General features: G+C 32.6%; 1 protein-coding gene across 1 annotated transcript in view; it reads left to right on the forward strand.

Moving 5' to 3' along the window:
* Nucleotides 1–21,450, forward strand: part of LOC134710826 (fibroblast growth factor receptor 2-like) — a 39,880-nt gene extending 18,430 nt beyond the window's left edge. The window contains exons 5-11 of the mRNA XM_063571223.1: nucleotides 3,715–3,902; nucleotides 5,497–5,632; nucleotides 7,636–7,832; nucleotides 8,310–8,473; nucleotides 12,204–12,316; nucleotides 18,149–18,259; nucleotides 21,221–21,450. Coding sequence (XP_063427293.1) covers nucleotides 3,715–3,902; nucleotides 5,497–5,632; nucleotides 7,636–7,832; nucleotides 8,310–8,473; nucleotides 12,204–12,316; nucleotides 18,149–18,259; nucleotides 21,221–21,450 — 1,139 coding nt within the window. The remainder of the gene's footprint in view (nucleotides 1–3,714; nucleotides 3,903–5,496; nucleotides 5,633–7,635; nucleotides 7,833–8,309; nucleotides 8,474–12,203; nucleotides 12,317–18,148; nucleotides 18,260–21,220) is intronic.
* Nucleotides 21,451–23,686: the final 2,236 nt, after the last annotated feature.

A 23,686-nucleotide genomic window follows, 5' to 3' on the forward strand; every position in this document is an offset into this window, starting at 1 on the left:
AGAGTGAAATTTAAGGTCTTAATGAGGTGCTGACCAAGTGTTGTTACCTATCAATCATCAAAGATGGTTGCCAGTGGGGGTCTTAGTTTAACATAAGACCCTATTGTATATACATACAAATGTCTTCTGTTAGATAACCACTGAATGAAATGAAACCAAACATAGCATGACCAAGGTACTGAACAAGTGTTGTTATTTTTTAGCTGATTTATAATCCGAAATGGCCACTAGCCTGGGACTTAGTTTAACATAGGACCCTATGGAAAATGCATACAAATGACTTCTTTTAGAGAACTACTGAACGGAGTGAAACCAAACATGGCATGAATGTTCCTTATGAGGTGCTGCCCGAATTTTGTTACTTTGTAGTCGATCCATTATCCAAGATGGCCGCCAACGGGGGACTTAGTTTTACATTTATGTCCCTATGAGAAAAACATACAAATGTCTTCTATTAAAGAACCACTGAATGGAATGAAATTAAACACAGCCAGAATGTTCCTATGAGGTGCTGACCAATTTTTGTTACTTTTTAGTAGATCTATCATCCAATATGGCCACCAGCAGGGGACTAAGTTTCACATAGAACCCTACAGGAAATACATTTAATTATCTTCTTTTAGAGAACCATTGAACATGTTGAATGGAATGAAACAAAAAATAGGATAAACATGAGCTTTATGAGCTGCTGACAATGTGCTGTTACTTTGTAATTGATCCATCATCCAAGATGGCCACCAGTGTGGACATAGTTTAATATAGGTCCGTCCGTCGTCGTCGTTAACTTTTACAAAAATCTTCTCCTCTGAAACTACTGGGCCATATTAAACCAAACTTGGCCACAATCATCATTGGGGTATCTAGTTTAAAAAATGTGTCCGGTGACCCGGCCAACCATGGCTAAAAATAGAACATAGGGGTAAAATGCAGTTTTTGGCTTATAACTCAAAAACCAAAGCATTTAGAGCAAATCTGATAGGGATCGAATTGTTAAACAGGTGAAGATCTATCTGCCCTGAAATTTTCAGATGAATCGGATAACCCGTTGTTGGGTTGCTGCCCCTGAATTAGTAATTTTAAGGAAATTTTGCTGTTTTTGGTTATTATCTTGAATATTATTATAGATAGAGATAAACAGTAAACAGCAATAATGTTCAGCAAAGTAAGATTTACAAATAAGTCAACATGACTGAAATGGTCAGTTGACCCCTTTAGGAGTTATTGACCTTTATAGTTAATTTTTAACCATTTTTCGTAAATCTTAGTAATCTTACAAAAATCTTCTCCTCTGAAACTACTTGGCCAAATTAATCCAAACTTGACCACAATCATCTTTGGGTTAGTAGTTTGAAAAATGTGTCTGGTGACCCGGCCATCCAACCAAGATGGCCGCCATGGCTAAAAATAGAACATGGGGTAAAATGCAGTTTTTGGCTTATAACTCAAAACTCAAAGCATTTAGAGCAAATCTGACATGGGGTAAAATTGTTTATCAGGTCAACATTTATCTGCTCTGAAAATTTTAGATGAATCGGACAACCCGTTGTTGGGTTGCTGACCCTGAATTGTTAGTTTTAAGGAAATTTTGCTGTTTTTGGTCATTATCTTGAATATTATTATTGATACTGATAGAGATAAACTGTAAACAACAATAATGTTGAGCAAAGTAAGATTTACAAATAAGTCAACATGACCGAAATGGTCAATTGACCCCCTTAGGAGTTATTGTTCTTTATAGTCAATTTTTAACAATTTTCATAAAAATTTGTAAATTTTTACTTACATTTTCCACTGAAACTAATGGGCCAAGTTCATTATAGATAGAGATAATTTTAATCAGCAAGAATGTTCAGTAAAGTAAGATGTACAAACACATCACCATCACCAAAACACAATTTTGTCATGAATCCATCTGCTTCCTTTAATATTCACATAGACCAAGGTGAGCGACACAGGCTCTTTAGAGCCTCTAGTTTTTTTACAGAACCACTGAATGGAATGAAAGCAAAGATAACAATATTTAACCAAATTTAGCCTCAAACATTATTTTAAGTACATTATTTTAAGTATCTGTTATGATTTTTATCTTTTTCAAAAACCCTAGTAGTGTCAGGTGAGTGACACAGACTCTTCAGAGTCTCTAGTTGACAATTATTTTTAAAGATTTAATTTTGCACATGAAATATAGAAAATCATGCATACATTATCTCTGATTCTATCATGAAATTCTTCAAACCCTTTGAGTACACACCTTTGGTAAAATAGGAATACATGTATATTATTTTGGCTGTTCAGATAGTACTTCGTATATGTTGCTTTTTTATGAATGAGCTACCAAAAGTCATAAAAGGGTGACATAAGAATATTAGCAGAAAATTTTACAGAAAATAAACACTTGTGAAACTAAAATAAACACAAGAAAACATAAATGATGATGCTAAAATGTGTTATAAGCCATTTTTTTATACGACCACAAATATTTTTTGTAGTAGAATATTGTTTTCACATCTTTATCAACTTAAGACACAAAAGGCCTCATGTTTGCGGCTGTCACAAGTCAGGAGCTTCAAGCCTTTGGTAGTCTTGTACGATTTTTATTTTTTGTTTCTTGTGTATAATTTGGAGCTTAGAATAATGTCCATTATCAGACAATAAAGACAATAACTTGTGTTTAAATGTATAAATCTCTCTGAAATTGTACCTCAAGATTCCATATCACAAGGGAAGGCTAGGATTTAGTTTGCGGTATTTGCCTCAAATGTTACAGAATAAGGGGCAAAAAAGAGACCAAAACAAGCATTTTTTCTAGTTTCCAGACATTAACTTGTGTTTAAGTGTATGGATCTCTCTAAAATTGTACTGCAAGGTACCATTGCACAAACTATAGGCAGATATTGAGTATAGAGGAAATTGCTCAAAGGCGTTTTAAAAATTGGAAGATGGTGTTATAATTTTTTTAATTTTTTTTTTGTCTTAAGGTGGTACCCAACACTTTCACTAAAATTAATTTGGCTTGTTTAGTTTTCATAAAACTTTGCCAATGTATTTACATTGACCTTTTAACAAAAATATAAAAATTTAAATTTTTTTTGAACCAACCGTTTTGTCAGAAAAATAACACTGGTTATATAGCAGTTTGACAAACAACAATTTTGATCATTGAGAAGCTTAATATTCCCTTTACAACACAACGTAATTAAAACGTTTAGCTGACTTTACAGAGTTATCTCCCTGTAGTGTTAGGTACCACCTTAAGTAACATTTTCAAATTTCCATTGTTTATTTCTGATATCTTTATGTAAAAGTAATTGCTCAATAGCTAGAAATTTGCAATTGCACAATAGCAAGAAATCTATATCTTGCACAATATTGCCAAATAACAAGAAACAAGAAAAATCTAATTACACAGTTTGCGCAATAGAAAGAAATCTTCTTTTGCACAGTATTGCGCATAAACACAGTATAACGCAATTACACAATAGCAAGAAATCTTCAATTGAAATTTTATATAAATTTTTTAACCAATTTCAAATTGTTAGATCATTTCCCAAATTAATTTTGTGTGAGAAACATATATAAAATACTTTATTATCAATTAAGTTTAATCTTGTCACTAATTCAGTTTTCTCCGTTCTTTTACATCTATTTAATAGTGTATTTATTCATGGAAACGGCAAAAACTGTAAATAATTAATTAATCATATATATTAAAAGTGACAATAATGACAAAACCAATTGGTTTGGGACCAAATAACCAGACAGTTCAAGCCGGGAGTGATGCTAGGTTTGAGTGTAAAGTGTTGAGAAATGACCTACAGCACCATACACAATGGTTACAACAATACACAGTCAATGGTTCCTATCGAGACGATGAAAACCAGCCATATGTCAACATCATACAGGTTAAATGATTTTCTACTAAAAGAAATTTTTTCATTATGACAATTTTTGGCGAGCCTGCGACTTTTCTCACAGAAAGCTAGACATAGTGATAGTGATCCGGCAGCAGCGGCGGTGGCATTAGCTAACTTCTTAAAAGCTTTGTATTTTATAAGATGGAAAACCTGGATACCTCATACTTTGTATATAGATGCCTCATGTCAGTCACATGTCCAATGTCCTTGACCTCATTTTCATGGTTCAGTGACTACTTAAAGAAAAGTTCAGATTTTTTGTAATGTTAAATTCACTCTTATTATAAGTAATAGGATAACTATATTTGGTATGTGCGTACCTTGCAAGGTCATCATGCCTGTCAGACAGTTTTCACTTGACCTCGACCTCATTTCATTGATCAGTGAACAAGGTTAAGTTTTGGTGGTCAAGTCCATATCTCAGATACTATAAGCAATAGGTCTTGTATATTGGTGTATGGAAGGACTGTAAGGTGTACATGTCCAACTGGCAGGAGTCATCTGACCTTGACCTCATTTTCATGGTTCAGTGGTAAGTTATATTAATCTGAAGATCTGTTTACTTTTTTGTGATGATTCTTTATCTTATTTTAGAGTGATCATGTTTATTAAAAAAAAAAAGGAGGAGTTTTACATGTTGTGCCGTATCTCAGAAACTATTTATGATTATTCCATAAATCTTCACACACTTTTTAGTTATATTAAAACCACAAAAGGAAGATTCAGATTTTTTTTTGGTGGTGATGGTCCAAACTGTTTAGGAATTACGGGCCAAGACCAGAATTTTTATATCTATATAGTCAATCTAGACTTCAAAAAAAGAGGGACGAAAGATACCAGAGGAACAGTCAAACTCATAAATCAACTAAAATAAACTGACAACACCTGGCTAAAAATAAAAAAGACAAACAATAAGAACACATGACACAACATAGAAAAATAAAGAATAAGCAACACGAATCCCATAAAAAATTGGGGGTCATCTCAGGTGCTCCAGAATGGTAAGCAGATTCTGCTCCACATGTGGCACCCGTCATGTTGCTTATGTAATGACAAGTCCAGTAAATAGTCTAATTTAGTAGGTCACATTCATGAAAGGGAAGGGGATTGTAGTAACAACATAAGGAACATATCCGATATCATTTGTGAAACAGTTATTTCATAACTTTAACTTATTAATACCTCAAGTAGAAGGTTGCATTGGGATTTTCACACCAAAATGTATGTCGCTTGAAAAATGTCTCACTGAGTCATGAAATGTTTACAGATATTGTGTGTCTGAATGATCTTGATGTGAATGTTTCTTTAAATTTAATTTCTTATTGTCTGTTGATAAGTTTATCTTGCTGTTAAAAAGTGTTATACAATAGTATATATACATGTGTATATTTAAAAAACTGACTGCATGACAAATCTCAAGTGAATTAAGAAAATAATGTGATTCTAATTGTCTAGTTTATTGAAATATTTTCTTCTTTTTTCACTTTTTTGATAATTTATTGTCTTAGTTCACTTTTTTGAAAATTTGGTTTTCAATGTTTTATATACTCATCCTCTAATGCTGTTTTATTTGATATTTTAGCAATCCATGGTGAATTTAAGTCACCCAGAAATACTGACAATAAAGAATGTAACAAAAGATAATGCTGGATGGTATGGTTGCTTGATTTCTAATCCACTTGGTAGATATTACCAGACTGCCTGGCTAACAGTTTTAGGTAAAGGCTTAGATAAGAATGAGAAATGTTTGTTTTTCACCAAGAAATAATGCGTCTTAGAGCAAAATATTCACATAAAAATGATTTAATCGTTTGGAGAATTAATTATCAATTTTCGATTACATCATTATCAATAAATTTTTTATAGACTGTCATAAAAATAGGAGGTTTGGCATCATGAAAATTGGAAATTAATGTACAGTTTTTTCTAAAAAATTTAATTCTTTTAATGCCGCCACAACTGAAACGTCATATTATTTTACCCCTGTCAGTGTCTCTCTGTATGTCCGTCCCATTATGGGTGTACAGTTATTCCACTTAACTCCTCCTACAGTTTGAATTCTAGGAAGTTTTCACTCTGATGTCTGTTTGTAGTCTTTGTACATGTATTGAAGGTGTGCATGTGGTCAGGGTTTTGATTTTGTTTAATATTTGCTCTTAATCATTTTTTGTAGTAGTTACTTGCATAAGGGGAGCTCGCATACAGATAATTGTCCTACAGTTAAATGCTAGGAAGTTTTCACTTAGTTGGTGGTTTTTCCATTTTTTGTGCATGGGGTCAGGATTTTGATTCTTATTTATATTTGCTCTTTTGGGTGATAATATAATTTACCTTTGTCATATTTTAGGTAAAGTGTTAGACAGTTATTTTTAAATAAGACTTTGCATCTGCAGGGGCATCATTTGTGTCTGTCAAAGAAATCCAACATTGACTTTGCTATAAAACAGTTTCAGAGTGAAGTGTGGCCAGGGATTTCACTTAGTCTAGTTTGTATTGTGTAATAATTAAATTTTGTATGTCATACATGTGATTCTTCCGATGGGAGTCGAAATCTCTTGTTTTTCAGACCCTCTTCCATCCTTCCCATTAAAATTTGAAATCTACAACTTTTGAAAATGTCAACATCGAAAAAGTTTCAGTAAACATTTTTGTTTACAGAATTAAAACTGACAGGGTAAAACTCTTGAGAAACTCGAAATTGATATTGGAAAAGTCTGTAAAAACAGAAGGTCGATCACCATTTCTTTTTCTTGTTTTTGTGTCGTAAGGTTAATAGCTTTGAGTAATCAATGAAGGTGTTTATTATTAGACTATATATACAGCAATAACAAATTATTGGCAATTACCTGGTCATCAACTAGCTAGTTTAAGACACACGTCTGGATGATTAAAAGTGAAATACTGACAATGGATTAAGATGTAAAAAAAAAGACTTTAATTTGATGCTGTTGAAAACATTGAACAGTTATAGTTACCAAATACCCTAGCAGCAAATTAAAAACAACCAATTATCTAGCCAAATTTTCTCTGCCTGGAGATCTGATTTTAAATTGTACAAGTCCAGTGCCATTGGGTCAAGATCATGCTTACTAGTAAAGTTACTACACTTCTTGCCAAGCTGACTATGGTGACCCTAATGACTTTACCAAACATATTGAGACAGCTACCTACCAGAAAGCCACTGCTCAATAGTGTTACCAAAGTTGACATTATGTAGCTTAAGCAGAGATACTTTTTACCAATTATAATATATGATGGCTGATCACTTTATCTTAACTTTATATATGTAATAAATAAATATTTGAAACCCCCTTATCTTATATTTCTATCAAGTAAAAATGGCTATGCAGGTGCTTAAAGTATAGAACACTTATAAAAAAGGAGAATAAGCAGTTTTAACACCAACAAAAATCATGGCGTTCATCGTTAAAAATGTTGAATGTGATACACACTTTAGAGTAACTTATGTAGTGGGTTATTCAGTGTGCACCACATTTTTTTTAATGATATTATTCCTTCATAAACAGAAAAAAATATTACAATCATTCCTAAAATAAAGACTTTTAACAATTAAAAGTTTGATGAGGAGGAAAAAAGGATTGAATTGGTTATAAATATTGTAGATAAGCCAGCTATTGAGCTGACACATATTTACCATTTCCTTTCAAACATATTATTTCATCTTTTGAAAACTTTTTAATTACAAATACTTTAATTGCAGATGAACAAGCAGAAGCAGTAGACATTAGTTCAGGAGGAACAAACGATAAAGAGCAAATAGTAATCTACATTATCGGTGGTGTCGCATCAGTAGTTGTTCTCTTCCTGTTACTCCTGATATTTAAATGTTATAGACATTACAAGAGGGTACAGTCCAGCAAATATAGAAATGTCAAGAGAGTAATTGTCATGACACAGGCTAGTTTCAATATTCAAACATATTTTATTACTGATAATTTCAAATACAAGTGCACAAAAAAAGAATATGTTTGACTTATTCGGTTATAATTAGGAAATGAAGTTTTATGAGGAAGTTGTCTTTATATGGTGTAAAAGTTACAAAGTATAAAGTCTTAGGAAAGGAAGATTATTGAGATTCATTAAATGTTCATCAGTAATGTTTAGATTATGAAAATAAAGATATTCAATCTAGACAGAATCTAATTTAGTTTTAAGGAAGTTTTTGTCAATTTTAGATTTGAATATTTATAACAGCTTTGCATCTGGACTTGCTTCATTTATTATTAGCGATAGTCTGTGTGCTCTTCAAACTTTTATGATGTTTATTTCTATTACAAAATCATGATAATTAAAAAAAATGACATGAATCTGCACACAAATTTGAAACAGGTATACATTTTAATTTCATATCAGAATGTTTTGCATCAATTCCAGAATGAAAATTACCATCCATACAAATCTTATGATGGTACACAACCATTTGTTTTACCCACAATCAGAATTGAACCTGGTCCAAGAAGACGCTTGTCATCTGATTTGACCATGATGTCAGAGTATGATCTCCCTCTGGACAAACACTGGGAATTTAGACGGGAACAGTAAGTTAAAGCATAACATTGACCATTCCATGAAAGTTATCATACTGTAAAGACATATATATTGACTCATGACAACATTTTAACTTATATCTGTCGACCCACAAATAGCATTGCTCACTGTTTCTGACATCCAGATTGTTTCTTTGGTTAAAAGCTGTATAATGACCTGATATTTGATTGGTAACGTATCAATTTTCAGATGATTTCAATAGATATTGTAACCACTGTAGTATGAAATATAACAAGAAGTTTTTCCAAAAACTCTTTTTTTCCAAGGTTTAACATTTTCTCATATATATACTGGAATCATTAGGGCTCAACAATAACACTTGTCTGATTGTCTTGTACTACAGGATAAAAAGGTCAGACAAGTAAAAGCTATATCAATATTAGTTTAATTTAACAGGTTTATATGCTCTTATAATATACTAGATTATGGAGTGTGTGTCAGAGCGAGAATATTTAGTCAGACGTCAGTCGCTACCCTGATATACCCTATCTTTTTTATGCCCCACCTACGATAGTAGAGGGGCATTATGTTTTCTGGTCTGTGCGTCCGTTCGTCCGTCCATTCGTCTGTCTGTCTGTTCATCCGTCTGTCCCGCTTCAGGTTAAAGTTTTTGGTCAAGGTAGTTTTTAAAGATGTTGAAGTCCAATTGACTTCAAACTTGGTACACATGTTCCCTATGATATGATCATTCTAATTTTAATGCCAAATTAGAGATTTTACCCGAATTTCACGGTCCACTGAACATAGAAAATGATAGTGCGAGTGGGGCATTCGTGTACTGAGGACACATTCTTGTTGGGTAATTAATACAGATAGCGTTTTTAGCCGAACAGATTTATCATTTTTTCATAACTTAATTCATTGTATGCTGGTTCATATCCTGGACACCAGTCTTTGCTCCTTTCTAATATAATTCACAAACAAAAAACAAATAGGAAGCTTAGAAATGGAAAAATATTAGATACTTAACTTGTTCAAAGGGTATCTACACGTCTCAATCTTCAAAATCGCCTATCTAAAATTTTACCATCGCTAACATTTTTAAAAATAAAAATCGTGGTTGCCCTTCTATCGATAAGTGTCATACCAAAAAATGAGTAACATGTCCCCGTCTTTCCACCAACAATACGGTAAGGTCCACACTTAACGGTTGCGCATTTTCTTTAAAATTTGAAACTGATATAACTTGAAAAAAAAACAGTCTTATTTATTTACTCACATGAAACAAACCAGGATGCGGTATTCAGTACGTAGGTTAAACTGGTCGATATTTATCTAAACGCACTCAAGAAAATAACCCAATAAATTCAAAAGTATCATTTATCAACACCTTAAGAAGCACAGTCATCCTATCAAATATTTAGCAGTTCAACCTTTGGAAGAAGTAAATAAGCAGCCTGGTGAATCTCATTCAAAGTTTGTACAATCACGGAAAATAATTGAATTAAATTAGATTAAAAAATATCAAGAACCGATACTGTTAACATTTTGGATATTGTTTCTAAAACTGTTCGAAAAAAAACATTCTCATGGTCGTAGAAAAAATCACAATCAAAGAAAATTTCGGACCAATCACACCAGTATTTCGGACCTAATTTCTATTTCAAAAAACAACGGCAGACATTATCTGTTAACAAAGCTCTGTTCATTACCGATTACGTTTTTGTAATAAGTTAAATAAAATTTTAGAGGATTGCAACACAATTTCATATAGCAGTCCTAAGTACGAAATTGTTCAAATTATAATGGCATATTGTTATTCTAAACTGTTTCCTAAAATTGATCGTCCTGAAGATCATAAAAAACATTTTATTAAAATAAAGTATGTCAATAAAGGTTTTGATTTTGTAAATATTGCTGGTATTTTTAACAACCATTCTGTTAAAGAACAAATTCCTGGATATTTTGATAATACTGAGCTCCCTCTTATTTGTTATATTTACAAGAAATCTACCCGGAAATTTGTGTTTAATTATAGCCAATTGTGTAAAGATTTTAATATCAGTGAAAATACACCTACTTCATGTAATTGCAGTAATTCCAAATACATTTATGGACCAATTTCCCATGTTATAACAGGAGATCTTAACATATTTCAAGACGGAGAGTTAAAATCATTCCTCAGTAAAGGACCTAATTATCTTCCCCAGTCAATTATAAATTGGAATGAGTGTCGTAATATCATCCATGACTCACTCTGTACTTACTGTATGAAATGGATAAAACTGGAAAAAGCTGACAAAAAATTCGACTTTAAAATAAAAACACGATACAAATCCAATGAATTTACATTGACATGCCTATCAGACGGTGCCTCATATGCAAGTCTGATTTGACTTGGCATTGTTAAAAAGTAGATCCTAAGTTCTGTGACATGACTAGTTTCAGTTTTTCTTGACTCATAATTTTTGAAAAATATTTCAAAAGATATAAAACTAACTTCTGTTCTATTGTTTTAAATTTCTTTTGTTCCTTGAATCAACTTATAATGCAAAGTCCTCCTGGACAAGTTAAAAAAAATGTTATTGTAGAGGCCTGATCATGCAATACAATGTGAGAAACTTGATTTTCTGGTAATTTTTTAAAAGAGCAAATATAACATTCTCACATTACCTAGATAAAAAAAAACATGTGTCTCGGTACAAAATTGTTCAAAAGCCCTGAAAATTGTAAATCATAAGTAATAAATGGTTTAACCCATTAAAACATTTAATCCATCACAGTCAGGAATCTGATGTACAGTATAGTTGTAGTTTGTTTATATAATTTATATGTGTTTCTCGTTTCTTGTTTTTAGCTCACCTGGCCCGAAGGTCCAAGTGAGCTTTTCTCATCACTTGGCGTCCATCATCCATCGTCGTTAACTTTTATAAAAATTTAACCAAACATGGCCAAAACATTATTAGGGTATCTAGTTTAAAAATTGTGTCAAGTGACCCGGCCAACCAACCAAGATGGCCGCCAGGGCTAAATATAGAACATAGGGGTAAAATGCAGCTTTTGGTTTATAACTCAAAAACCAAAGCATTTAGAACAAATCTGACATAGAGTGAAATTGTTGATCAGGTCAAGATCTATCTGCCCTAAAAATTTTAGATGAATCGGACAACCTTTTGTTGGGTTGCTACCCTTGAATTTTGCTGTTTTTGGTTATTATCTTGAATATTATCATGATTATAATAGATAGAGATAAACTAAACAGCAATAATGTTCAGCAAAGTAAGATTTACAAATAAGTCAACATAACCGAAATGGTCAGTTGACCCCTTTAGGAGTTATTGCCCTTTATAGTCAATATTTAACCATTTTTCATAAATCTTAGTTATCACCAAAACACAATTTTGTCATGTCCTTGAATATTCACATAGACAAAAGTGAGCGACACAGGCTCTTTAGAGCCTCTAGTTTTATATAAATTAGAATGTTGGTTTTCCCGTTTGAATGGTTTTACTCTAGTAATTTTGGGGCCCTTTATAGCTTGTTGTTCAGTGTGAGCCAAGGCTCTGTGTTAAGGCCGTACATTGACATATAATGGTTTACTTTTATAAATTGTCATTTGGATGGAGAGTTGTCTCATTGGCACTCATACCACATCTTCTTATATCTAAGAAAATGTGTACAACTATTAGAATTTTATTTAGTTATATATATATGGTTACATCAATCAGTATCTCAATATCTAAATGAATATGAGATGAAATAATTTATTTATTGTTATAGGTTATCACTTGGTGAACCTCTTGGGGAAGGAGCATTTGGTAAAGTTTTTAAAGCAGAAGCTGTTGGTTTAAATAAAGCTCCAACAACTGCCATAGCAGTCAAGATGTTGAAGGGTAAAATTTACTTATATATTTTAGATCAAATATCAAATAGTATTAATGAAAACTGGATTTATGCTTAGGTTTTCTTTTTTTATTAGACAAGCATAAAATTTTGGGAAATAAGAATTGAATTTTTTCCATCTTTTTTATCTTTATTGAAAAATTTGCATTGTTATGGCCCTGCAACGAATATGGCCCGCAACAAAGATGTCGGTGCCATATAGTTTTACCCATGTCCGTAATTCGGTCATTCTGTAATTCTGTCATTCCGTCATTCCATCATTCTGTCATTCCCTAATTCCACAACTAGGAATTGTTAAGTTTCAGTTTTGTTCCGCTAGGCTCATTTTTGCTATAATTATGGGCTTTGAACTTTGATAATTTTTGGAAAATCACAGTTAAAAGGATGAATTGTTTGAGTATAAAGGACAAGATTAAATATCCAATTAATGTTCTGATTCAAACAATAAAATAATTACAAATCAATTAATGTCATTAGTGCTGTAATGAATTGTTAAAATCTCAATACTTTTATTTTTTGTTTGATGATTCTAGCTGTTAATCTGGATTATCCCACCTCAATCAACAGGCTTTGAAGTAATAAATATTTGAGTCAGTTTTTTGTACTTATACAAATAAAAACCAATCAAAATGCTGGATTTTATGTTTTGAGCAAGATTTTTGTGCTCCGAGCACTGAGCAAAGTTTTATGACTTCAACCCCATGCAGGTCTAATGAATGTCAAAACAAATCGGTGACAGGTTGACCTTGTTCCTAATTAAATTTGTTCAGGTTACAATTATGTGATAATCATGTTTTCAATCATAATTTCTTGAAAGGTTTTAAACAGTTGTTTAAAAGTTGAAAAGTTACAAAGTAAAAACGTATTTATAAAAATAAACTTCTCATAGAATAAATCATCACTTTACAATATTATGTCACATGACTGAGCCACATGGCTTGTGATCACCTGATATATTATATGGTTTATCTTTTCAAATTGAGTGTTGTTTATTAAATTTTCATACACTTTTCTTCAACTCTTTATGATGAACACATACAAAACAATAAGTTATGACAACAAGGAACACAACTCTAGGCTGATTTAACCAATAACAAAAGCTTTATTGTGTCTTCAATATTAAGACAATTGGCAAATTTCTGGATTGCAAAACATATTGACTAATTTACACGAAAAACGTAACAACAAAGATATAAAATGTATTTTATTTGAATAAAACATGACAAATCAAGAATATTAATATTATAACACATAAAAAACAATCAAGGTTTGAGCAAAAAAAATCTTTACTTTTCACTTCAATTGGAAATTTCTTGGTCCAATTTTGGACCTGAAAAAAAACTAAGAAAATATTTGTAGTCATGTATAACACACAGGGTATAAATGTAAATGTGTTCGTTATACATACCAAAAGACAGTACTCCTTATTACATAAACATGGATAGTTTGTAGGATCGATTAAAACCCATTTATTATGCCCCATTTTGGTGCATTATGTTTTCTGTTCTGGGCGTCCATTCATTTGTTCTTTTGTCTGTCCATCCATTGGTTCGTTCTTCCGTCCGTTTGTCCTTCCGTCTGTCTGTCCCGCTTCAGGTTAAAGGATTGGTTAAAGTTTTTGGTAGAGGTAGTTTTTGATAAAGTTGAAGTCCAATCAACTTGAAACTTAGGGCTCATGTTTTCTATTTTATAATCTTTGTAATTTTTATGCCAAACTAGAAATTTTCCCCCATTTTCAAGGTCCACTGAACATAGAAAATGATAGTGTGGATGGGCTATTCATGTACTGGGGACACATTCTTGTTAGCTATAACCATTTGAGCTTATGTTATCACTAATGACTTGGCGTCCATCATCATCTGTTGTTAACTATTTCAAAAAACCTTCTCTGAAACTACTGGGCCAAAGATTTCAAACTTTAACAAAAAAAAAATTTCCTTAATTATCTGGTATCTTGCTTATAAATTGTATCCGAAGTTTTGATCCATCGACAAACATGGCTGCCATTGTTGGGTTCCTGCCACTAAATTGGTTATTTTAAGGAATTTTTTCAGTTTTTGTATGAAATTAATTAAAGATAAAGATAAACTGTAAACAGCAAAAAATGTTCAGCAAAGTCACATCTTCAAAAATGTTTTTTATGACCAAAATTGTCAATAAGGACAATTACACAAGTTGTTTTATTTTTAGCTCACCTGGCCCGAAGGGCCAAGTGAGCTTTTCCCATCACTTTGCGTCCGGCGTCTGTCGTTGTTAACTTTTACAAAAATCTTCTCCTCTGAAACTACTGGGCCAAATTAAACCAAACTTGGCCACAATCATCATTGGGGTATCTAGTTTAAAAAATGTGTGGCGTGACCCGGCCAACCAACCAAGATGGCCGCCATGGCTAAAAATAGAACATAGGGGTAAAATGCAGTTTTTGGCTTATAACTCAAAAACCAAAGCATTTAGAGCAAATCTGACATGGGGTAAAAATGTTTACAGGTCAAGATCTATCTGCCCTGAAATTTTCAGATGAATCGGACAACCTGTTGTTGGGTTGCTGCCCCTGAATTGATAATTTTAAGGAAATTTTGCTGTTTTTGGTTATTATCTTGAATATTATTATAGATAGAGATAAACTATAAACAGCAATAATGTTCAGCAAAGTAAGATTTACAAATAAGTCTACTTGACCGAAATGGTCAGTTGACCCCTTTAGGAGTTATTGCCCTTTTTAGTCCATTTTTAACCATTTTTCGTAAATCTTAGTTATATTTTACAAAAATCTTCTCCTCTGAAACTACTGGGACAAATTAATCCAAACTTGACCACAATCATCATTGGGGTATCTAGTTTAAAAAATGTGTGGCGTGACCCGGCCAACCAACCAAGATGGCCGCCATGGCTAAAAATAGATCATAGGGGTAAAATGCAGTTTTTGGCTTATAACTCAAAGACCAAAGCATTTAGAGCAAATCTGACATGGGGTAAAAATGTTTACAGGTCAAGATCTATCTGCCCTGAAATTGTCAGATGAATCGAACAACCCGTTGTTGGGTTGCTGCCCCTGAATTGATAATTTTAAGGAAATTTTGCTGTTTTTGGTTATTATTTTGAATATTATTATAGATAGGGATAAACTGTAAACAGCAATAATGTTCAGCAAAGTAAGATCTACAAATAAGTCAACATGACCAAAATGGTCAGTTGACCACTTTAGGAGTTATTGCCCTTTATAGTCAATTTTTAACCATTTTTTCGTAAATCTTAGTAATCTTTTAGAAAAATCTTCTCCTCTGAAACTACTGGGCCAAATTTAACCAAACTTAGCCATAATTGGGGTACCTAGTTAAAAATATGTGTCAGGTAACTCGGCCAAAAACCAAGATGGCCGCCATGGTAAAAAATAGAACATGGGGGTAAAATGCAGTTATTGGCTTATAACTCAAAAACCAAAGCATTAAGAGCAAATCTGACAGGAAGTAAAATTGTTGATCAGGTCAAGATCTATCTGCCCTGGAATTTTCAGATGAATCGGATAATAGGTTGTTAGGTTGCTGCCCCTGAATTGGTAATTTTGAGGAAATTTTCCTGTTTTTTTTGTTATCTTGAATATTATTATAGATAGAGATAAACTGTAAACAGCAATAATGTACAGCAAAGTAAGAACTAAAAATAAGTCACTTATGACCAAAATAGTCAATTGACCCCCTAAGGAGTTATTGCCCTTCATAGTCAATTTTTAACAATTTTCTTAAAATTTGAAGATTTTCAATAACATTTTCCACAGAAAGTACTGTTATAGATAGAGATAATTGTAAGCAGCAATAATGTTTAGTAAAGTAAGATCTACAAACACATCACCATCACCAAAACACAATTTTGTCATGAATCCATCTGTGTCCATTGTTTAATATTCACATAGACCAAGGTGAGCGACACAGGCTCTTTAGAGCCTCTAGTTTTTTTAACTTTATAAATCTTCGCAAATGAATTTAGTATAAATTTGTATTATATTTCCTTGTACTTCAAGAAACAAAGACACTATGGGTAAAATGCATTTATTTGCTTTTAATGAAAATATGACAGATACAATGAACATTGTAATGGCATTTGTAAGCCTCTTATTATTAAATATAAATTGAAAAGCAAAAACAGTCATTGATGAAAGATTTAAGCAAAAAAACAAACTTGTGAGCAATGCAAGCTCTGCTTGTTCTATTGGGGATCCAAGGCAGTGACGTAGCCAGGGTTCAAATGATGTGGATGTTTTGCCGAGTCGAGCGAGCTGAAAAATGTTTTGGACCTTTTTGTGCAGAAAATATTTTTTATTTAAGCACATGTACTCCCCCAGAAGCCGACACTAGTTAGATTTTTGTTTAAATTCAAAATACCCACCAATTCATATATTTATATTTTTAACCAAATTTTATTGTTTCCTTGAAACTACCATTATTCAATTCATAAATATTTGATGTAAAGTTTCCCCCCCAATCTTCTATTTGACATATCAAAAACCTTTTAAACGTACTCCATTACAGCGGCACTTCTGTATAATTTAGGAACTTCTGAGTATAGGAACTGAAGTGACTTCTCTTTCCAGGAATTTGAGTCTACAACCTTGGATTTTTTATTACTGAGCTAAACGCATGCAGGAGACATAAAAATACCGGGCGTCCGATCGTCCGGTCTTGTTAGCACTCTCATGTGTACAATTCTTGTCAGATTAAGTGAAACTCATATCATAAGCGCAATGTCTTTGACAATTTTGAAAATAATTCGTAATCAAATATTTTTAACTAGTAATGTCCCTTTGAAATATAAATTGTAATGGAAATCCCATTTCATTTGCTGTGAAGCTTTTATTTCTTTTTAGATATTAGAAATAAAAAAGAAAAAGAAATAAAAGTTTTTTTTAGTTATTCCCTTGTTCCTTGGCCTTTGATAGATAAAATATGACATGTAATGTGCATGGCGAGGAATATTGGATCTTTGTTCTTTACTGAATTAAAATAAAATTAGTATTATAACCTAAATAGAAACGGGAATTCATAAGCCTAGGACTTATCACGATCTATTACAAATTGATTTGTTTTATCACGTCGTTTACAATGTCGCAAGAAACGATATCAGGATATGGTGTTTTAGTTGTTAGTTACTACTAGTCAAATGAGAAGCCATCCCTCCACTAGGTTCAATTTCAGATGAAACATGTCCACGGGTCTGCATATCAGTCCTCTCCGCTTGCCTTAGCTGATGACATAGACTATTTATACGAACAAAAGTTAACTTGAAACACTATTCTGCGATTCAACTATCAAACTAAATTATCCTAAATGAAAGACCAGGCATACTGCTTCGAAAATGACTGGACGTTATCCTCATATCCTCAGCCTTGTTACATTTTGATACTTCCGAGTTAAACTGCTGTTTTTTTTAATTTTGTTTTGTCAAAATGATGTGGATGCTTGAGCATCTGAGCATACATGCAAGCTACGCCACTGCAAGGGGAGGGTTCCTGATCAATGTTTTTGAATGGGGACATATAGTAAATGGAACCCCTCTTTGTCCTGGGTTGGGACAAATTACTTTTGATTCATTAACATTAGTTTGATACCAATTTTCGTGGGTACAGGTGAACATTGAATTCAAATGTTCATTGAATAACATATTTTGAATAGGCTTTGAATACAGAGATTGGAAAAATTACAAAATCAAATATCCACGATTATGCAAGTTTTAAGCAATCCATGAAAATGAATGAATCCACAGTATTCTTTGAATGTGACCAATGGTTTTATCCATTAATAATTGTCAATATTATTTAAATATTTTAGAGGATGCAACCGATAGAGAATTGACAGATTTAATGCAAGAAATGGAAGTGATGAAATTAATAGGATGCCATGAAAATATCATTAATTTCCTGGGATGTTGTACACAAAATGGTAAGTGGTGTACTTTAAGGGTTAAACAAGATCTTGGTCCAATGGGCAGCACTTGTTGTCTGTCGTCCATATTCAATGTCCGTTAACTTTTTAAAAAATCTTCTCCTCGAAATTACACAGGACCCATGCTCTGAGAAAACCATCAACTGCCCCCTGTCGGATTTGCTCCAAATGGGTTAGTTTCAGAGATATATACAAAAATCTGCATTTTACCCCTATGTTCCATTTTTATTCATGTGGGCCATGAGGGTTGGAAGGTGGGGTCATCTGATACATTTTTTAAAGAAAAAACATATTAATTATTATGGTCAAGTATGGTTAAATGTGTCTCAGTAGTTTCATAGAAAGAAGATTACCCACACATGTCAGATTTGCTCTAGGTGTAATACCACCATTGATTTTTCCCTATTAAAATTGAAAAAGGAAATGGGGAATGTGTCAAAGCGACAACAACTCGACCATAGTATTTGTTAAATTTGCACTTTTAGAAAAAATGTGCAGAATTTATCTTTGTTACAAATAAAGATATACTTGGCATGAGTAAAGTTTTATCCTGTCCAGTACTATAGAAAAAATTTAACATAACATTTGATTGCATACAAGAAAATAACCATCACTGGAACTTAACCAATCAAATTTCTCCACTTATTCCACCCCCTTAACACAGAATTGTCAATATTTTGATTTAGAGCTGGTAGAAATTTCTAATTAATTTTGATATTATTTGTCTCACTGGTTGTACACTTCACTGTAAAAATCTTTTTGAGAATGAGCTGGTGCAATTTTTTTCAATTTGAATTCATTGTCTAAAAGAAATGCACTACGAAATAACTGTGTTCTTGGGCCTAAGAAATGGATTCCTGAAATCTAGATTCTGTACTTTAGCAACTTTCCTGAATGATTTGCTGGCTTCAATTTGTCAAACTCAATCAAAGTAAAGGATTTACATCTTTAGTTTACAGAAATTCTTTTAAAATGTCATTTTGGCATTCTACGGCTATAATAAGCATTTTAAAGCAGTTTACATTTTATTTCTAAGTGGCATGCTGACTTTCTATCTGACAGCTTTATTATTACTGATATTTGTGTTTCTGTTTTTAATCAAATTTAATAAACCATTTGTGAACTCTGAATATAGAGAAATGTAGATTATCACATAAAAAAGTGCAGCATATCTTGTATTCATGGCTCTGGTTAAACGGCCTAATTGATGTATGTAAAATGTGAAGAGCTTTGTACATCAAATCTGTAGTCTATCACAAATATTTCACTAAATCTGTAAAAAAAGCACTTTACTATATTCAGTACACCTAGGCTACCATATTTTTATGCCCCACCTACGATAGTAGAGGGGCATGATGTTTTCTGGTCTATGTGTCCGTCTGTCCTTCCGTCTGTCTGTCCGTTCGTTCGTTCCTTCCTTTCGTACGTTCAGGTTTAAGTTTTTGGTCAAGGTAGTTTAAAAAAAAAGATGTGGTATGATTGCCAATGTGAGAACTATCCACTATCCACAAAAGACCAAAATGACACAAACATTAACAATTATAGGTCACCGTACGGCCTTCAACATGCAATGAGCAAAGCTCATATCGCATATAGTCAGCTATAAAAGGCCCCGATAAGACAATGTAAAACAATTCAAAGGAGAAAACTAACGGCCTTATTTATTTAAAAAAATGAACGAAAAACAAATATGTAACACTTAAACAAACGACAACCACTGAATTACAGGCTCCTGACTTGGGACAGGCACAAACATAAATAATGTGGCGGGGTTAAATATCCACCTGCATTGCAGAACACTGTTCGAGACTAGAATCGTTAGTTACTTTAATTATCCTTTACTTGATCGCATGCATTTTTTATCTACTTGCATGAAACTTTTATCAACACAATCTTATTCTCCTGCTTAGAATCCCTGTTTTATTTATTATTCTATTGTATTTGATGTAACGTAGTATTAGAAAACGTCACAATACTCAAACGTCAAGCCAAACCATTGCACTTCAGCGAAAGGACCTTCATACTTCAGCGCATACCATCCCACTTCAGTGTGGCCATCAAACTTCAGTTTGACCATCCCACTTCAGCATCCCCATCACACCTTCAAGTACTACATATATATTACAATGGAAAAGTTGGTCCTTCATATAGCAGCTAACAGTAATAGAAACTTTGTATTTTTGCAACATCAGAAGAACAGAAATTAGTAGATTGATTAATATGGTTTTTTTAAAGTCACATGAAACGAGTGACTGGTGAAAAATAAAGTTTATCCAATTCTTGAACCAATGCATGTATATATCATAAACTTAGTCCTCTGTGCACATTTTTTATGGAAATATATCATATAATTGTCAATTTTTTTTCTTTCTGTCTGTTATGATTTAACAAATATGGCAGCTCATTAAATGTCATGTTTTGATTCTGAATTTTACCTTGTCACCTTATAGTAAACAATCAACAAAAAAGCATGGATATTGAGCACATGTTTTACATGTACAATCAAATAATAGTTTATTTCAGTGACAGAATCATGCATATTGCCATCACAGGATTTTTACACAATGGTTCACGCTAAGGTCACTTTGCATGTGGAAAATACGTTGGCAAATTGCTTTCTGGAAGCAATCAATTAAAAAATGTAAACTTTTTCTAAATGTGGACAAATTAAAGAATTTTCTTCAGAAAAAAATATATGTACATAGGTTTAATAATGAAAACTATCCATTTTGTTATAAAAAAACATTTGCATGTTTTTTTTAATTTGAGGTTTCATGACTTTAAAGTTATTTATACAAGGATATCAAATATGTAATCTGATGATAATAAAGACATGATAAAAAGTAGACATATATGTGTACATTTGTATTCACAATTGTCAATCTTAGGTTAACCATGTTCTCTTGAAAACTATGAAGAAACAGTATAAGAAATTGTCAGAAAATTGTATAATTTCAGGGCCATTATATGTATTGGTTGAACTTGCTCCACATGGTAACATGCGAGACTACTTGAGATCAAGAAGACCACATAATTCTGCAGGATACAAAAAGCAAGATTTAGAAAAAGGCTCATTCAAACCATTAACAGAAAAAGACTTGATATCATATGCCTACCAGATAGCCAGAGGAATGGAATACCTGGCATATAGAAAGGTTAGATTTAGATTTAAACTTTTTTGTGAATAATTTTAGTTTATAGACATTTAATGCTAATTTATTCTTTGATTAAAAAGATGAGAGTTATTATTATGTTATTAGAACATAAAGAGAATCTTCATAGCTTCATGATATTGTGCTTTTTGTCTAGCCTTCGACTTTAGTTGAAAAAGTGAGACATAGCAATCCTACATTCCGTCCACGTCAGCGGCAGCTGTGTCCTCAAATATTCACTCTGTGGTTTAATGTTTTTAAAATTTTAATAACTTTCTTAAACTATACTGAACTTCCACACTGTTTATGATCATAAATCAAGAAGTAAATTTTGTACAAAAAAAAAGTTCATTTTTTCCGTATTTTACATACAAATGGACTTAAATTTTCTGCGGTGAAATATTACAATCACTCTGTGGTTTAACTTTTTAAAATTTTTACAACTTTCTTAAACTATACTGGGTTTGTACCAAACTTGAACAGAAGCTCGTTTATGGTCAGAAAATAGTATCCAGAAGTAAATTTTGTAAAAATTAAGTTCCATTTTTTCCATATTTTACGTATAAATGGACTTAAATTTTCTGCAGTGAAACATTATATTCACTCTGTAGTTAAAGTTTTTAGAATTGCAATAACTTTCTTAAAATATCCTGGGTTTGTACCAAACTTTGACATTAGCTTGTTTATGATCATAAAACAGTAGCCAGAAGTAAATTTTGTAAAAAAATAAATCCATGTTTTTCTGTATTTTACTTTTAAATGGACTTATTACCCGGCCACGTCCACTTGTATTTTTTGTCCATCTGATGAGTTAAGCCTTTTTCAACTGATTTTTATAGTTCGTTCTTATGTTGTACTGTTATACCACTGTCCCAGATTAGGGGGAGGGTTGGGATCCCGCTAACATGTTTAACCCCGCCACATTATTTATGTATGTGCCTGTCCAAAGTCAGGAGCCTGTAATGCAGTGGTTGTTGTTTGTTAATGTGTTACATATTTGTTTTTCGTTCATTTTTTTACATAAATAAGGCTGATAGTTTTCCTCGTTTGAATTGTTTTACATTGTTGTATTGGGGCCTTATATAGCTGACTATGCTGTATGGGCTTTGCTCATTGTTGAAGGCCGTACGATGACCTATAGTTGTTAATGTTTGTGTCATTTTGGTCTTTTGTGGATAGTTGTCTCATTGGCAATCATACCACATCTTCTTTTTTATATTAGATCTTCCGCTAGGAAACAACACATTCACTCTGTGGTTTAAGTTTTTGAAATTTTAATAACTTTCTTATACTATTTCTAATTTGCACAAAATAGATATAGGAAGATGTGGTGTGAGTGCCAATGCGACAACTCTCCATCAAATTAACAATTTATAAAAGTAAACCATATGCATTATAGGTCAATGTACAGCTTTCAACCCGGAGCCTTGGCTCACACAGAACAAAAAGCTATAAAGGGCTCCAAAATTACTAATGTAAAACCATTCAATCAGGAAAACCAACGGTCTAATATATATAAAAAAACAAGAAACGAGATACATGTATAAATCACATAAACAAACGACAACATCAGATTCCTGACTTAGGACAGGTGCAGTGGGAATAAACGTTTTAATGGTACCAAACCTTCTCCCTTTTTCTGAAACAATAGCATAACATCACAACATAGAAAACCACACGATAAAATATCAATTGGAAGGCTTATAACTCAATCAAAAAACATAAATTAGCACACTATGAACGAATAAATATGAACTGCGATACCTGAATGCAAATGTACAGTTAATAAAATATTAGGGACAAACATTCAAGGCCAAAAAGCAAGCAAACAAGTCCAAACAAAGCCATGGCAAGACACCACCACGAAATATTTAACCCTTCGAAAATAATCACTTTTTTGAAGAAAAAAAGAAGTGAAAATTAGTAGATATTCCAAATAAGGCCAATTAAAATTAATTGATAGATTTTCATCCCCGCCTGCCCCTCTGAAATCTTCCCGCCCCGATTTTTTATGCCCCACCTACGATAGTAGAGGGGCATTATGTTTTCTGGTCTGTGCGTCTGTTCGTTCGTCCGTCCGTCCGTTCGTTCGTTCGTCCGTTCGTTCGTTCGTTCGTCCCTCTGTCCCGCTTCAGGTTAAAGTTTTTGGTCGAGGTAGTTTTTGATGAAGTTGAAGTCCAATCGACTTCAAACTTGGTACACTTGTTCCCTATGATATGATCTTTCTAATTTTAATGCCAAATTAGAGATTTTACCCCAATTTCACGGTCCA

This window comes from Mytilus trossulus, chromosome 3, assembly GCF_036588685.1.
Source record: "Mytilus trossulus isolate FHL-02 chromosome 3, PNRI_Mtr1.1.1.hap1, whole genome shotgun sequence".
NCBI lineage: Eukaryota > Metazoa > Mollusca > Bivalvia > Mytilida > Mytilidae > Mytilus > Mytilus trossulus.